Source organism: Lygodium microphyllum, chromosome 7, assembly GCF_053477565.2.
Source record: "Lygodium microphyllum isolate KBCC chromosome 7, Lygodium_microphyllum_v1.1.10, whole genome shotgun sequence".
Classification (NCBI taxonomy): Eukaryota; Viridiplantae; Streptophyta; class Polypodiopsida; order Schizaeales; family Lygodiaceae; genus Lygodium; species Lygodium microphyllum.
Window position 1 is genome coordinate 85,502,170 of NC_141141.1, and position 18,185 is coordinate 85,520,354.

Below are 18,185 nucleotides of genomic sequence, written 5' to 3' on the forward strand. Positions count from 1 at the left end.
AAATCCCAACTCTCTGGTAGAGTATAAAGCAAAAAAGTAGCCTTAAATTCCTCATCAATCATTAACTTCACGGCAACCAGCTAGCTGAAAATGGAGTTAAACTCACTCAGGTAAGTAGATATTGTTGTACCCTCTTTCATACGGAAATCCATAAGCTTTTTCAGCCAATACACTTTCCTTACAACCCTCTTCTATGCATACAGTTCTTCCAATGGAGTCCATATAGCATATGCAAAATCCAAACCTTCAATGTTAAACAGCAAGGCGTCAGAAATCGATAGCTCGATGGTTGAGCGTGCAAGCTCATTTAACTCATCCCAATCGTCCTATTTCATATCTACGGGCTTTGCCCCTTGTGTCTTGATCGGCTTTGCCTGCTTCTTTTGCAACAGGATATTGTAGCACTGCTTTTGCCAAACTGCAAAGTTATGTGCTCCTTCAAGCTTCTTTATGTGCATGAGATTACTGTCGTCATTGCTGCCAGCCATGATTTTCAGCCCAAATATGACCAAAAAATCAGCAAATGCAGGCCCAGACTATCACCCAAGTGACCAAGGTACAAACAAGTACCAATCAGTAAGAAATGACCACTTAGAAGCACAGATTTCAGATCTGTAATTAAATTTTCAGAAGCACCAAACCATGTGCTACAACATTCCACGACTGATTACAGCTGTTCCAAGGACATATGCATTACATTACGTGAGAAATCCCAAATTTTAGCTGCAATTTCTGTTGTACATGTACCCACAAGCATAAAATTTGACACGAACAGTCAAAAGCCCCAAAATTTTTGTGCTCAAAAGCATCAAGCCCACCTACATTTTCTTTGTCATGCATAGAACAAGCCAATTTTGCCAAAATAGAGCAATTTTAGCAAAACCCCCAAATTTTACCAAGTGTTGATGTCCAAATTGCGTGGAATTCAACCTGCATGTACATAAACTAACCAAATGCTGCATAGATTTTCCCCAAACTGCAAAAGCCCCGAATTGCACGGGGTCCAATGTGCATCAATGTCGAGAAATTGGGTAAATTTCAGCCCAATTTGTGCATACATGAAAAGCCCCAAATGTCGGGGACAAAATGTCACAAATTCCTGCAATTTTTGAGACAGATATCACTATTGCATCTTGCTCGCACCAAATCCGAACAAATCCCCAAAATTTTCCAAGTCCTGTGTGCACTAATTTCAATGAAATTGAAAGAATTTCACTAAAATGTGAAAAGCCCCAAAATTCCCGGCAAATGTGCACCGACTTTGCAATTTCCAAGTCAGATTGTCCAATTCTGCGATAAGATCCCCAAATTCGAGAAAAGCCCCACATTTTTAGGGCCTAAATCTGTCCAAAATCCTGACTGTTCTTGCACGCACGAACGCCAGTCAGTGAGCAAAGGGCTTGTTTGCAGGGAACCTTTGAAAAATTTTAAAATTTTTGCAAAGGAAAAAATGATGAATCTTCCCCGTTTACAGCTGCCAGCCCATCACCTGATCGCGTGACCCGCGTCTGACCAAAAATGACGTTGCAGCCCATCATCTGATCGCATGACCTGTGTCTGCCCAGAAATAACGTCGCAGCCCGTCTCGCTGCAACCGACTGCCGTATGCCGCTGCCCACTGTCTGCACCTCACGTCTGCTGCTGCCCACTGCCCGTTGCTAGGTCAACGCCTGCTGTCACTTGGTTAAGAAACGACTTGTCGAGGTTTCTGGACTGTCGACTGACAATGCAACACACACACGTGCCTGAGATCAGTGGCGACCTGATGATTTTGCGCACGTGAAACACTAGAAATGTCTCACACAAACTCCAAGGAGCACGAACGCCTCAACCGCAGCTCTGAGACCAATTTGTAGTGACGGGTTAGGCACAAAGATCGAGACAGCAGGTGTTTGTTGTGCACGGAGAGACAGAGAGAGTGAGAGAGAGCAAAGTAGAGAGTCTACACGATTTTAGGTACAATGACGAGTGTAGCTTTAGGTTTTTAGATATATATATGTGTGCTAAGGGTGTGTTCACACTCGAGCACGTTTAAAAGCACGAGGGCCTTTATTCCCAACCCAATGGAGGAGCACTTTCAGCTGCCGCCCTGCCCATCCCAATCATCGGCGACCTACCGCCCAGATAATGCCATCATTCGAAGCTGTTTGCTGCTGCATTTTGTGGAAGTTACTGCTGCGTTTCAAGCTGTCCTCCGGTCACCTACACCATCCAATCTGCTGCATCACATTTTGACCAACCAACATTACCATTACATGTGTGGACTGCTTTCTTTTCTGTCTGCTGCCTGTGTTTTGCTGATTCACATCATCTTCAACATCAAGCTCGCCCTAAAGGACAGCTTTCCACTCCCTCTACTGCCAGAGACATCATGATGAGCCTAGTCAACTGCTGCTGCTGTGTTTCAGTTCCATCAACGATACAACACACTCTTGGAGCTGTTCTCAATATCTACGACCCCACTCTCAGCTCACCTCGTCCCTCATCCTTGAGACAGATTTGAGGCCCTTGTCGTATCATATTCAGCATATTCATTCATTCATTGATCCATTTCAGCTTTCTACAGCTTATGTTCCATTGTTGTCATACTTTCTGCATTTTTCATCAATTGGTCTAAAAAATGGAGCATGAAAGGAGAGAGTATGAGCACCACCCACTACAAAGATGTGGTAGGAGTAAGTCAATGCCAACCCAATACAAAAGAAACTTTGTGATGATCCTCAAACCTATAAAATGGAACTTGGACAAGTTCACAATCTCAATTAAAACTAAAACTATCCTTGCTTCTTTAGTAACTTCTTCACAAATGTGAAGTAGTAGTCCTCCAAAATCTCTCCCATGTTAATCTCATGTATGTCTGAGTCTAGGAAAATACGATTCAAAAATAATAATCTAAAACTGTGGTACACCATATGGGAATAAAATAGCCTCCTCGAGGACCTGGGTCCCTATATGACCTCCCTCATAGATGGCCCCCCTTTGGAAATAAGATGCAAATAGCTCCCTTTGAGACCAAAATGAACCCTTGGGAGTCAGACTTTTGTCTCCCACTGTGTCAAAAGTCTCCTCCAAACTCTCCTCTCTAGAATATTATAAAAATTCAGTATCATTTCACGTGTTCTCTAGAATGCCTCTTTCTATGAGAATCCAGAGTTCATCTCTAAACCTAAAAATCCTTTTCAGTATCATTTCAAGTGTTCTCTAGAATGCCTCTTTCTATGAAAATCCAGAGTTCATCTCAAAACCTAAAAATCCTATGATCTCTAGATCCATTAAATTATCCTACAAAGGTCAGTAAAACTTAATCAAAACTTCCTTATACATGTGAGTACAAAACTCCCCAAAACCATTATTTGATAAACCAAAATCTGGTAGCTTTAATGGATTAGCCGCTTTACTAATCTTCTGCAAAACCTTAGAGACGGACTGCAGTACTTTTCCTTGATCTCAAACAACAAAAGTAAAACTTGTAATGCACGTTTGTGGGCACAGCATACAGCTAGATGCAAGTTTATAAGTTGTAGGCTTAACATTTAGGATATAGGCATCACATAACTGCATTCAAGCATAAGCCACATTATTATGGATTACCCTGAATGTTTTTAGGGAAAGCCTATACTCAGACTATTTTAGAAAGTAAGCTGTTGCAGCAGCAGTTCATATTGGCCACATTTTCAGTATTGACAGCCTTTCTAATGCACAGTTGCATTCCATCCACAGACAGAACAGATCCATCTGACCCATCAAGTCCATCAGATCCATCTGATACGTCTGGACCAAAAAAAAAAGACCTTGCCAATTTGGAAAAAGAAAAAGACAAATTAAAAATCTTCATCTTCCTTTGCCTCTGCCTCTACCTCCCTTACCAACTCCTCTTCCTCTACCTCTCTTCCCATCACCTATTCCTCATTCTCTTCCTCTTCCACTTCCTCTCTTCTACCACCTCCTCTTTCTCTACCTCCACCTCCACCTCCTCTTGCCCTAGTCTCCCTTACCACCTCCTCTTCTGCTACCTCTCTCTTAACACCTTCCCTTTGAGTTTTCCACTAACTCTCTTACAAGTTAACACCCTATCATTATTAGTACTCGTTGGGTTACAACATTTGGTCTCAATTCTCATCCTATTTACTGTCGAAGCAACAAGGTCAAAGTTAGTACTGAATAGATAATGCCTCATGACACTATTTCTTGGATTATGACTCTCATGTTGAGACAAGTAATACTTACTAGATTGACCCTCAATTCCTTATGTAGTTTTTAATGACCGTATGAAACACCATATTTTATCTGGCATTGTTTTGTGTATGTTTGGTACCGTATTAAGTCTGCAGACTGAACGGATCAGACAGATTGTACCTGACTACCCTGTTCCAATGTGGACCTCGATACTTCTAAGCTTGACTAAGGAACCCACCATTTATAGAACTTACCTCTGCAGTTGTAATGAAGTCAATAGGTGGCACAAAATGAAAGTGTAAGTTTTTGGAGTAACAAGGTGTATGTAACAGGACATACAAAAACATCAAACAGTCATTCAGGTCAATGAGAGTTATTCACAGCAGTTACCTCAGATGTGGCATATGCACGAAGAATAGTAAATGGTTGAGGCTTGCCACGAACATCATAGAAAACTACACGACCACTATTTGTTCCAGCAGCCAATATCAAACCATCATCTTTAAAAGCCAGTGATGAGAATGGTGCTTCACAGGGAATGCAATGCACTGGCTTTTTCATTGCTGGATCAAATGTGTACAGTTTTTTATCCAGACCAACACTAATAAGCATCTGCACAGGTTACGTCATAATTAATTTTCAGCATTGGCTCACAACAGCTGCATTATACAGGTTTCAAATTGATAGATCATATTCCATGTAATAAGAAAGTGACCTTATCATTACAAGGAGAGAATGCCAGGCCTGTAGTAGGAGCTGAATGCTGCTTGATCCATGACATCTGAGCATTAAATGTGTTAGATATATATGTTAGTAACTCACATTGCCCAACATTAACCTTAACCTAAAGTACTTAGTATGCAAGTCTTTTTTGGCTACAATATAAATACCTTTTCCAGTCATTATTCTAATTGAATCACATAATATCCATTGTATAACAACATAAATTTCTGGACGGTTCCAGGCCCAACAAGCACAATCCAAAATGACCCATTAATGATCATTTTACTATTTAGATTTTTGAATACCTCCAAAGAGCTGTCCTAGCACAACTCCAAACTAGTCTGAACTCACAATCTTTCATGTGTTGGAAGTATTGAAAACATCGGATCCAAACATGTATATCCATTGAAACCTCAAAAAAGAAGAGTTTGTCCCATGATTCAGCACATACAAAGCATCTGACCAGTTCCTCTTTAAAATATTTTCAACCCGCCAACTCAAACCCAACAAGATTTTTTAAATGTCCGTATTAAGAAGCCATATACCTTCGGACTGCGCCCTGTGGTATCCCAAAGGTGTATCGAGCCATCATCACCTGCTGTAGCCAAGATATGCCTGCTCAGACGAGAATACTCCAAAACTCGTAATACCTGATTAGAGGGAATGAATAATAAGGTGAAATTTGACTAAAAGTCTGCAAGCCACAAGGTAAATTTGACATCCTTATACCTGACCATGGGGGTCTTTTAATTCTGTAGCCCGTGTACCAGACGCAAGGTTATGCAGAATCAAATCCCCTTTAACACTGATAGATGCTAAATGCTCATCTTTACTATTGTACATAACACCTGTGATTGTGTCTGCATGCCCTTTCAACCATTTGATGCACCTCTTTCGCTGCATGTCCCATATTCTAACCACTTTGCCAGTTCCCCCTGAGCATAGATATCTTGAGCCCTTGGAACTGAAGCTGATAGCCAAAATAGACTCCTGTAAACGAATGTAATCATGATACCAACCAAAACTATAATTAAACATTTCAAAGCACAACTTTCAACACAAACATGTTTTAACTGCTGTGCAGATTCAGATGGAATCTCAAGGGCTTGATTCCCAACAACAACAATCCCAACAAATGATAGGTGTTAAAAACTTTCTACACAAACATGTTATAACTGCTGTGCAGATTCAGATGGAATCTCAAGGGCTTGACTCACAACAACAATCCCAACAAATGATAGGTGTTAAAAACACAACTGATGTTAGAATATAAAGCATTCCTGAGAAAGCTACCACCAGAAAGTATAAACTTTTTATTTTCTTCAAACCTCAAAGTGGCAGCTCTAAATGTTCTTAGTTCTTAGCTGCAACTTCTATCAATTTATTTGCTAAATCAAAACAGTCATTGTACATTATCAGGCACAAGTTGTACTACATAGCTCAAAAGAGACTACATGATCCTATAGTCAACACAAAGAGAGCGCGATCTATCATAAAAACCATCACATTCCAAGGATGGCATCGACATGATCAAGACTGATCAAACAAAAGTCCAAGGCCTCATGGTACTATTGAATCGTGAGACTCGGCCATTGCACCAATCAATCTCAACATCCACACTCAAGCTCTCTGCATATGAACATAGTTGCCAAGGGTTTCTAAAACAGGAGATATGAAAAGGGTTTCATAAGTTTCATATGAGTTTCCTAAAATGTTAGAAATGAGTTTTATTCGAGATGGAAGAAAACTATGAGACTTTATATGTAGAGGGTATTGTGAGAGTGCGCAACGGAAGAAGAACACGAACACAGAGGAGAGGAGAGAGAAAGCAGAGAATGAAGGAAGAAAGTCTGCACTGACTGAGATGAATGCTGAATACACTGAAATGGACAGAGCAGTCCCTGCACGCAGCCCGGAGCGTCAGTGAGGGGACCAGGACAGACTGGAAGCAATGGCAGCACCAATGCCGGAGACGGAGATGACGGAGGCAGTGCTGAACCTGCAGAGCACAATGCTGGAATGACTGGGGGGGCTGCTATATATAGCCCCCAGGCCAGAAAACTGGCCGACCTGCCAAATCTGGCCGACCTGCCCAGAAAATGGGCCGACTGCAGAAAAACAGCCCAGTTTGGGCTGTATGACACCCACAGGCTGCTGGCTAACCAGGACAGCCACTAAAATGACTGACAGAGCTCCTCTGTCTCCTGTCAGACTCTGACAGAAGCTCACAACCAGGAGATGACAGACTGAGAATGATAAAGAGCAGGCTAACACCCCCTCTCAGATCCTGGGAGAGTCTGAAGACCCAAGAACCGCATGTGATGAAGCAAAGAAGCCTGAGGCAAAGGCTTCGTAAAGAGATCAGCTGCATTGTCCGCCGTAGGACAATAGACCACCACCAGCTCCGAATCCACGATCCGCTCTCGAACATAGTGATACTGAACCTCAATGTGCTTCGTGCGAGCATGAAACACCGGGTTCTTGGCCAGAGCAAGAGCACTTTGGTTATCCACGCGCAGCTCCGTAGGTCCGGTCTGGGAAAAGCCAATCTCCGCGAGTAAGCGACGGAGCCAAACTGCCTCCATAGCGGTCGAACATAGGGCCCGATACTCAGCCTCTGTAGAAGAAAGTGCCACAGTAGGCTGCTTCTTGCTGCTCCAAGAGACAGCACCAAATCCAAGGGTGAAAGCATAACCTGTAGTGGATCGTCTCGAATCCACATCACCTGCCCAATCAGAATCACTCCATCCAGAAAGGGTAATCCCATCTCCATACATGATCCCGAAGGATCGAGTCCCCTGTAAATAGCGAAGAACCCGCAAGGCTGCCTGCCAGTGATCCTGGGTAGGAGTCTGCATAAAAGAAGACAATAAAGCCACCACAAAGGAGATATCCGGCCGAGTGTGAAGCAGCCAGATAAGAGAGCCGACAAGGCACCTGTAACGGGTGGGATCGGTAAGGGGAACTCCAGCTGTCAAAAGCTTGGACTCGGGGTCCATGGGGCATGAGATAGGCCGACACGCAGCCATATCAAACTCCGAAAGAAGCTCAGAGATGTACCTGTGCTGCGAGATAAAAATGCCCTGTGCCATCTGATAGATCTCCAGGCCTAGAAAGAAGTGAAGGATCCCTAGATCCGTCATGTCAAACTCCTGCTGAAGAATGGACCGTGTATGCTCCACCTGCTGAGTGTCGCTCCCTGTAATGATAAGATCATCCACATACAAGATAAGGAACACTGAAAGAGAATCCACAACCCGTAAGTAGAGGTTGGGATCATAAGCGGAGCGCGCAAAGCCACTCTGTAGAAAGAAGCGGTCAATCCGCTGGTACCAAGCACAAGGAGCCTGCTTCAAGCCATAAAGAGCCTTCCGCAGCCTGTAGACATGATCCTCCTTCCCCTGCACAAGAAAACCAGGAGGCTGTGAAACATAAATCTCCTCCTCAAGAACGCCATTCAGAAAAGCAGACTTGGCATCCATCTGATAGACAGGTCAACGGTGGTGAGCAGCAAGAGCCAAAAGAACTCGTATGGTGGACACCCTGGCTGTAGGAGCAAAAGTCTCGAAGTAGTCCAAGCATGCACGATGTGCAAAACCCTTGGCAACAAGCCTAGCCTTATGCTTGTCCAAGGAGCCATCTGCAAGATACTTGGTCTTAAAGACCCATTTCACACCAATCACCTTCCGTTTTGCGGGACGCGGAACAAGCTCCCACGTATGGTTTCGCTCGATGGAATCGAGCTCGGCCTACATAGCCTGTCTCCAAATATCCTGTGCAAGAGCCTCCTCCAGAGTGGAAGGCTCGGAATCCTGAAAAATCTGTGACATAAGAGCATAGTTCACACTTAGTGAACTGTCCCGTTGGGCCTGTAAACGTGCTGATCGACGTGGACCTGTAGAAGAAGCAGAAAAGTGAGTAACACCTGAATCCTGCATGAGCCGACGATACCATAAAGGAATCCTGAGAGACTCCTGCTGCTGTGAGGGAGACCGGGGGGTCTCCGGAACCTGCAAAGCACCCAAATCGGAGAGGGACTCCCCCTCACCAAGTGAAGGTAGATCCTCCGCATCTGAAGAAGGCTGTGTATCCCGTGAAGATCCCGAAGTGGCGGTAGTAGAGCTCGTAGAAGACGGAGTCACATCCACCAAAGGGGAAAGGGAAGCCGAAGGAGGAGGAATAGGGGGGGCGCTAAGGGGCATCCTGGAAGGAAGTGAAGGGAGAGAGGAGGGGGGGGTGTTAGAGATCATAGCCTGTTTGGAGGGCAGCTGCACAGTCGGACTGCCACGTGGCGGTCCGACTGCCTGCAGCCCAGTCGGCTGCATTTAATGCAGCCGACTTATTTCCTGGCTGCGCCCTATTTCTGGCGCCCTATTTCCTGGCAGATTTCGACTATTTATAGTCGACACTTTCAGCAGTCTGCACACTCTTCTCTGACGCAGATTACAGACCGGTGACGCGCAGTTTCTGCCTCTGTTCACAGATTTCAGACAGCAGACAGTGCAGACTGCAGCAGACTTCGAGGTGGACAGCAGGTTGCATCGTCGAGGTGGAGACACGCAGTCCAGCGCACTGCGCCCGTGTATATCTTTGTATTCAGCATTCTATATACAGCAGATCTTCATCGTCCACTGTCTCTTTCTCTCCCTTCTCTCTCTGCGTTCTCTCTCTCTCAGTCCTACGCTTCCGCACCGCTGCACTCTGACATGGTATCAGAGCAGTGTTTGAGGGCTGACTGAGCGCAGAATCAACCTGAAGAGGAGTTTCCATCGCGACACAAATTTGCGTTTTTTGCGTTTAAGGGCAGACAGGAGGGCTGCGCCTTGGAACAAGGCTGAAACAAGTGTGGGCGCACAGGAAAGGAGTACAGGTGGTGGATTTGCTGCTGTTTACCGCTGTTTGACGCGGAGGAAGTTTGAGTTTTCAGCCTACAAGTGCAGGTTTTGCTTTTTCATCGCCTCCGGCGGGTGAAGAAGGTTCAGGACGCAGAAAAGCCTTAGCAGGCTGAGTTTTCCCAGTCAGAGGGGGCTGCTTTTGCGTTTGTGAAGGCATTGCAGGTGAAGATGTCTACAGAGATTGACTTGGAGTTCCAGGCGATTATGGACCGGAAGGTGCCTATCTTACCGGCTCTTCCTACAGATCAGAAGCTCGACGGCGACAACTACCGCATTTGGCGCGTCATGATGTTGGCCATTCTTGAGTCCTATGATTTGGCGGAGTTGGTACAGGAGGAGATTGACCGGCCCTCGATAAGAGATGAGTCCAAACTCTCTTCCGAAGCTCGTGCGGAGTTGGCCAAGGCCCAGTCTCATTGGGACAAACTGAATGCCAGGATTCGATCCTTTCTCTTTCCATCATGCACTACAGCCGTGATCGCTCACATCGAGCACTTGACGGTGGCTCGTGAGATATGGCTGGAGCTTGATCAAATGTACAATCGGATGACCCTAATGAAGAGGGTTTCTTTGGAGGTACAGATCCGGACCTTGTCCGTAAATAAGTCTTCTTCGCTACGGGAGCACATTAACAAGCTAAGGCAGCTACAGATGCAGGTTCAGAATGCGGGGAAGCCGATTTCCTCCGAAGACATGGCGATCACGCTACTGTCCCAGTTGCCGCCACGATTCGGTACATTTTACTCTGCCCTCATTGCTTCTGGGCGAGAGTCTAATCTTCGGTAGGAAGAGTTGGTTCCTATGGTCTTGGACCAAGAGGAACAGTTAAAGGGACAGAATGCTTCCAAGACGGAGGCGCTGACAGGTCAAGCCTCTCAGAAGAAGGGGAAGGACCAAAAGAAGAAGAAGGGGGATAACAAATCCAAGAAGGACAAGGAGAAGGACAAGGACAAAGACTCCACATGCCATATTTGTGGCAAGACTGGCCATTGGAAGAAGGATTGCCCTGACAAAGACACGAAGGACACCAAGAAGAAGGAAACCAAGGATTCCGGAGCAGTGGCTGCACCCTCATCAACTGCATTTCTTCATCTAGCTGTCATTGAGGACGCTTCACCGAATGCTTCTGATGCTGCGATGACGGCCCCCCAGGCTCGAGAGTGGATTGTTGATAGTGGTGCCTCACGGCACATGACTCCTTCATCAAATGGTGTTGCCCAGTTGCGACCCTCGCGTGGGCAGATTCTCATTGGCGACAGCTCTTCAGTTTCTGTTGCAGGTCGGGGTAAGATGCAGCTTATTCCGGATGGACGAGGTGGTACCCATACCTCAGAGGTTTTGCATGTACCAGGACTAGGGTACCATCTCCTTTTAGTTCATAAGATTTGCTCCCTTGGTCTTCTGGTGGAGTTTGACAGTACTACAGTGCGAGTCCTTGATCGTGAATCGAGGAAGGTTCTATCATCTGGATATGAGGAGAACGGCATTTACAAACTGAAGTCTTTCACCGCCCTCTCTACTCTTCTTCTTACCTCACAGTCACAGTCAGAGTTATGGCATGCTAGGTTTGGTCACCTGAACTATGACTATCTTCAGAAGGCGTCACGTGGACAGCTTGTTCGAGGGTTGCCGGATATAGTGGTGAGCCAGCAACCATGTGTCTCCTGCATACGGGGGAAGCAACATAGGGATGCCATTCCCCACACAGCTTCGCGGCGGTCTACTTCACCGATGGAGCTAGTATCTACGGATCTATGTGGCCCTATGAGGAATGAGTCCCTGCGTGGGAGCTCGTACTTCATGCTGATCGTGGATGACTACAGCAGGATGACATGGGCTTACTTTTTGGCACTAAAGTCAGAAGCTTTCTCGAACTTCAAGGATTGGCTTCTCTTTGAGGAGAACCGATCAGGCCGGAAGTTGAAGACCTTGCAATCCGACAAGGGAGGTGAATTTGTGTCTAATGTGTTTGCTCGGTTTTGTGCAGATAGAGGAATTCACCAGGAGTTTGCCAATACCAATACTCCTCAAGAAAATGGTATTCTTGAACGGAAGAACCGCAGTGTGATCGAGATGGCGCGCACCATGATGGAGCACCGACAGACCCCTCAGGTTCTGTGGACCGAGGCTGTGGCTACTGCAGTCCACATCCTTAATCGATCCCCTACTTCGGCCGTGGAAGGGATGACTCCATTTGAGGCTTATTTTGGGACGAAGCCAGATGTTTCTTACTTTCGGGTCTTTGGGTGTGATGCCTATGTTCACATTCCCGAGGCTCACCGTGATAAATTTGAAGCGGCTTCTCGAAAACAGGTATTTGTTGGCTACAGCTCCCAGTCCCAAGGCTACCGACTGTATGATCCCGTCCAGCGGGATGTATACACTAGCCGTGATGTGCGGTTTGTGGAGGTTCCGGCTGCTCCAACGGGTGAGGAGCATCCCGTTCTTGGAGATCCAGGGGAGAGTTGGGCTCCTACAGTTCCACTGGAGCCCGTGCCTTTTGATTATGATTCTGTTTCTAACACAAAGTCTACTGTTCCACCGAACCCCTCTGAGGAGTTACCACCGGTGGATATTCCAGAGTCTTCTGCTGATGGAGAACGACGAGGGGAGGTTCGGCCTCCTCCTCGCTGGGCCCGTGACACACTCCGTGATTCAGGGATCGAGGGGGTTCCTGAGAAGTAGGGACCGCAAGATGGTCCGCGGCGGTCACGGAGGCACCAGGCGCATTCTTCAGAGCTTGTTTGCTCCAACTATTGTTTGATGTCCCGTGTTATGCAGGATCGAGAGCCCACCTCCGTGAAGGAGGCTTTATAGTCCGCCCCATGGAAGAAAGCTATGGAAGCTGATTTGGAGGCTATTGAGAGGAATGGCACTTGGTCACTTGTGCCACGCCCCCCGAAGAAGAAGGTGATTGGAGTCAAGTGGATCTTCAAGACCAAATACCTCAGTGATGGTACTTTGGATAAGCACAAGGCTCGCCTTGTTGCTAAAGGTTTTGCACAGCGCCCAGGGATTGACTGTCATGACACTTTTGCCCCCACAGCTCGTATGGCAACCATTAGAGCTGTTCTTGCTTTGGCTGGCCATAGAAGATGGCCTGTTTATCAGTTGGATGTGAAGTAGGCCTTCCTGAATGGTGATTTGAAGAAGGAGATCTATGTTGAGCAGCCTCCTGGCTTTGGTTCTTCAGATGGAAAAGTCTACAGGTTGAAGAAGGCCTTGTATGGCCTCAAGCAAGCCCCGCGAGCTTGGAACGAGAAGATTGATTCGTTCCTCCAGTCTCAGTTGGGATATCGGCGGTCCAAGGCCGATCCGCACAGCTGTATGTACACACTTCCGAGGATGGTTGTGTGCTGTTTGTCTTATATGTTGATGATTTGATTGTCACAAGTGATGCTGCACAGCAGGTCTAGGAGACAAAGTCAGCTTTACATCGGACGTTCGAGATGACGGATTTGAGTCTACTCCATTTCTTTTTGGGCCATGAGATTTATCAGTCTCAGAGGGGGATCTTTCTCTCCCAACAGAGATATGTACAAGAGCTCTTGGTGTCTTTTGAGATGGAAGACTGTCGGGCCCTCTCTACTCCTATGGATCCGAACTGGAAGGCCACTTCCCATTCAGCTTCTCCTTTGGCGGATGCGTCCCGCTATCGACAGTTGATTGGGTCTTTGATTTGGCTTCTCAACACGAGGGTTGATCTATGTTTTGCAGTTGGGCTCTTGGCAAGGTTCATGAGTGAACCTAAGACGGTGCATTGGCAGGCTGCTCAGAGGATACTTCGGTATCTGAGGGGGACGTCTGATTTAGGGATTCATTACCCCGCAGGGACAGATGGGTACAAGAGCTCTTGGTGTCTTTTGAGATGGAAGACTGTCGGGCCCTCTCTACTCCTATGGATCCGAACTGGAAGGCCACTTCTCATTCAGCTTCTCCTTTGGCGGATGCGTCCCGCTATCGACAGTTGATTGGGTCTTTGATTTGGCTTCTCAACACGAGGGTTGATCTATGTTTTGCTGTTGGGCTCTTGGCAGGGTTCATGAGTGAACCTAAGACGGTGCATTGGCAGGCTGCTCAGAGGATACTTCGGTATCTGAGGGGGACGTCTGATTTAGGGATTCATTACCCCGCAGGAACAGATGGGTCAGATCTTGTACTTGCAGGTTGGAGCGACTCGGATTGGGCCGGTGACGTGGACCACAGGTGGTCTACTACAGGTTACTGCTTTACTTTGGGTGCAGGTGTTATTTCATGGAGTAGCAAGAAGCAGCCCACGGTAGCCCTTTCCTCTACTGAGGCGGAGTATCGGGCCGCATCTTCCACCACATGCGAGGTTGTGTGGCTTCGGAGATTGTTGGAGGAGCTTGGGTGCCCCCAGACTCGTCCTACATTGCTGCGATGTGACAATGAAAGTTGCATTGCCTTGGCAAGGAACCCTGTTTTTCATGCCCGGACGAAGCACATTGAGATCCAGTACCACTTCATCCGAGAAAAGCTTCTGGAGGAGACCATCACTGTGGAGTATTGCAAGACGGAGGACAATCTTGCGGATTTGTTTACGAAGGCACTTCCTCAGGCTCTACTTCGGAGACATTCTAGATCCCTCAGGCTTCTGCCCTGTCCAGGCTCTGAGAGGGGGTGTTAGAGATCATAGCTTGTTTGGAGGGCAGCTGCACAGTCGGACCAGCAGGGCAGCTGCACAGTCGGACTGTGCAGTCGGACTGCCACGCCGAAGACTTATTTCCTGGCTGCGGCCTATTTCTGACGCCCTATTTCCTGGCAGATTTCGACTATTTATAGTCGACACTTTCAGCAGTCTGCACACTCTTCTCTGACGCAGATTACAGACCGGTGACGCGCAGTTTCTGTCCCTGTTCACAGATTTCAGACAGCAGACAGTGCAGACTGCAGCAGACTTCGAGGTGGACAACAGGTTGCATCGTCGAGGTGGAGACACGCAGTCCAGCGCACTGCGCCCGTGTATATCTTTGTATTCAGCATTCTATATACAGCAGATCTTCATCGTCCACTGTCTCTTTCTCTCCCTTCTCTCTCTGCGTTCTCTCTCTCTCAATCCTACGCTTCCGCACCGCTGCACTCTGACAGGGGGGGGGGGGGGGGGGTGGGTGGGGGGGGAGGGGGGGTCCGTCGATGATGAAGAAACATCTGTAATGGAACCATCAATCGGATCCTCAAAGGCCAAAGCCTCATCAAAGATCACATCCCTGCTCACCTTAACCTTCTGCGTCGTCGGGTCATAGAGCCAATATCCCTTCGTGGTCGTACTATAACCAACAAAGATAAGCTTTCTCGACTTAGAGTCGAACTTCGTCTTCCTCTTCTTCTTGTCCACATGGACAAAAGCATCGCACCCAAAGATGCGAAAATGGGACACGGAAGGCTTCTTCCCAAAGAAAGCCGCGTACGGAGTCATGTCCTGTAACGCCGAAGTCGGAGAGCGGTTGCGAATATGCACCGTTGTAGCCACCGCCTCACCCCAAAGGAAATGAGGAAGACTCCTATGCTCCAGCATAGATCGGGCCATCTCAATCATGGTCCGATTCGCACGCTCCACCACACCATTCTCTGATGGTGTGTTCGGATGGGAATACTCCACCCGAATACCATGATCCCTGCAAAACTGAGAGAAAAGGTGAGAAGTGAACTCGCCACCGTGATCAGCTCGAACGCCACGAACCTTGGAAGTTGTTTGGGTCTCCACAAACACCTGCCACTCACAGAAACGGGAGTACGCCTCGCTCTTGTACTCCAAGAAATAAGGCCACACATAACGACTAAAGTCGTCCACAATCAGCATCAAATACTTGGCCTTCCCAAGGGAGGCCGTGCCCATAGGTCCGCAAAGGTCGGTGTGAACCAACTCGAGCGGAGAAGTAGCCCTCCTAGAAGCAACCTGCGGGTGAGGCTGCCGGTGTTGCTTGCCCCTCAAGCAACTAGGGCACAAAGTGTGAAGAGGAGGGAAATCAGGAAGTCCCTCCACCATCTTCCTCCTAGAAGCCCGGCGAAGAGAATCGAGGTTCAAATGACCATACCGAGCATGCCAAAGCAGCCCAAGCTCATGGGAAGTCTGCGCAGCCAAGGCTGTCAGCGTATAAAGCCCACCCTCCTGTGTACCTATCCAAAGAGCATCACCTGTAGAAGCATCCTCCACTGTGACTGCATCCTGTGTAAAAATGACTCGGGTACCTAACTGAGTAAGGCCATGCACAGATAATAGGTTAAAACCCAAATCAGGGACATAGAGAACTTTGGCGGAGGAAGACCGCCTGTCAGAAAACATAGGTAAAGTCCCCACGCCTTGAACAAGAACTGTAGAATTGTCACCAATGGTGACTGTACCCCCTCTGGAACGAAGATCCTGAAGCCAATCCTGACGGAAGGTCATATGTGAAGATGCTCCACTGTCGACGAGCCAAGGCTTCTCCTGTGTAGTAGAAGCTAGGGCAGTGTCCTCCTCAACAAAGACATGCACAAACACAGATTCTGTTGTGGCTGGGGCCGCCTTCGAGTCCTTCTCCTTAGGCTTCAAATGGGGATACTTCTGTCAACACTTCTCCTCGGGATGAGTGCCCTTTCCACAATGGGGACACTTGGGCTTCTTCTCCTTCGCATCCTTCTTGTCCTCCTCCTTCTTGTCCTTGGCCTTCTCCTTCTTTTGTTTCTTCTTCTTGCAGCCACCTGTACCAGCCGTAAATGCCTTGGTGGAGCCACTGGCTTCCACCTCTTTGAGTCGCTCGTCATGCTCCAAGACAAGCAGGGAAAGCTCCTCCCATAGGAGTGTCTCACGGGTCCTCGAAGTGATGAGGCTAGTGTAGAAGACATCATAACCGGGTGATGGCAGCTGAGTCAACAGAATCATCGCCATATCCTCAGACGATATCAGACGACCAAGAGAGGCTAGTTTGCCTCGCATATCCTCCATCTTCGTGATGCTCCTTCATGGAAGGAGAACCATCAAGACTGAGCATCCGCAACTTCTTCTCCAGGGAAATCTTGTGGGCAAATGTCTTGTGCTGATACAAAGACGCAAGCTTCGTCCACACTTCCGCCGCGGTCTGTAACCTGTGAACATGTACAAGAACAGAATCATGAAGACTCATAAAAAGAAAGGAACGGGCTCGAGAGTTGAGCCTATCCCATAAGGCTGCACGGTCCATAGAGGTGCCATCGGACGAATCCACGGGGGGACGGTCGATGGGTGAAGAAACAAGCTCCCAAAGGTCAAAGGTATCGAGGATGCAGGCCACCTTGCATGACCATAGGGAGTAGTTGGAACCATCCAACTTATCTTCCTTTGGAAAGGAAGGGAGAATTGGCACCTGAATAGAGGGAATCAAAGAAGACATCCGCACATCTGAAGCAGTCTTTGCGGTAGATGGAACCCTCTGAGATGCATGGACTGAGGAAGGACGAGTGCGAGGAGGTTCTTCCCGATGTCGAACCTCACAATAATCCCGCCGTCGCTCAGAGAAATGATGAGAAAGAAGTTCATCCTCTGAGTCTTCAAAGCCTGAAAATTGGTAAGACATCTTCCAATCTGCAAAATACCAAAGAAAGTTGTGCCGCTGTCGAAATAGGACCAGCAATGTGGTCACCAACCACCAAGACGCAGGCAGAGAATGCCTACAAACACCAAGATCTGCAAAACGCAAAGATAATTGATGTCGATCCTGGTGTTGCTGGATGACGTGGCAGCCTCTACAGACAGCGTGGGGAGCAAAACGCAAGCTGAAAGGCCTCCTGTAGAAGTCGCCTGGCAGTTGTTGATCAGTTGGCAGCAGCAGTAGGGTATCTCACTCCTGAGGGTATGTCATCTGTGCTCTCAATCAGGCGATGATACCATGTGAGAGTGCGCAACAGAAGAACACGAACACAGAGGAGAGGAGAGAGAAAGCAGAGAATGAAGGAAGAAAGTCTGCACTGACTGAGATGAATGCTGAATACACTGAAATGGACAGAGCAGTCCTTGCACGCAGCCCGGAGCGTCAGTGAGGGGACCAGGACAGACTGGAAGCAATGGCAGCACCAATGCCGGAGACGGAGATGACGGAGGCAGTGCTGAACCTGCAGAGCACAATGCTGGAATGACTGGGGGGGCTGCTATATATAGCCCCCAGGCCAGAAAACTGGCCGACCTGGCCAGATTTGGCCGACCAGCCAGATCTGGCCGACCTGCCCAGAAAATGGGCCGACTGCAGAAAAACAGCCCAGTTTGGGCTGTATGACACCCACAGGCTGCTGGCTAACCAGGACAGCCACTAAAATGACTGACAGAGCTCCTTTGTCTCCTGTCAGACTCTGACAGGAGCTCACAACCAGGAGATGGCAGACTGAGAATGATAAAGAGCAGGCTAACAGGTATAACTC

General features: G+C 47.6%; 1 protein-coding gene across 2 annotated transcripts in view; it reads right to left on the minus strand.

The window, feature by feature from the left end:
* NEDD1 (Transducin/WD40 repeat-like superfamily protein) overlaps positions 1-18,185 on the minus strand; it is a 58,669-nt gene that overhangs the window by 23,430 nt on the left and 17,054 nt on the right. For both annotated transcript variants that reach the window (XM_087681559.1, XM_087681558.1), the window contains exons 3-6: positions 5,629-5,889; positions 5,445-5,549; positions 4,892-4,957; positions 4,567-4,788 (exon numbers count right to left, since the gene is read on the minus strand). In XM_087681559.1, the coding sequence (XP_087537685.1) occupies positions 4,567-4,788; positions 4,892-4,957; positions 5,445-5,549; positions 5,629-5,889 (654 nt within the window). The remainder of the gene's footprint in view (positions 1-4,566; positions 4,789-4,891; positions 4,958-5,444; positions 5,550-5,628; positions 5,890-18,185) is intronic.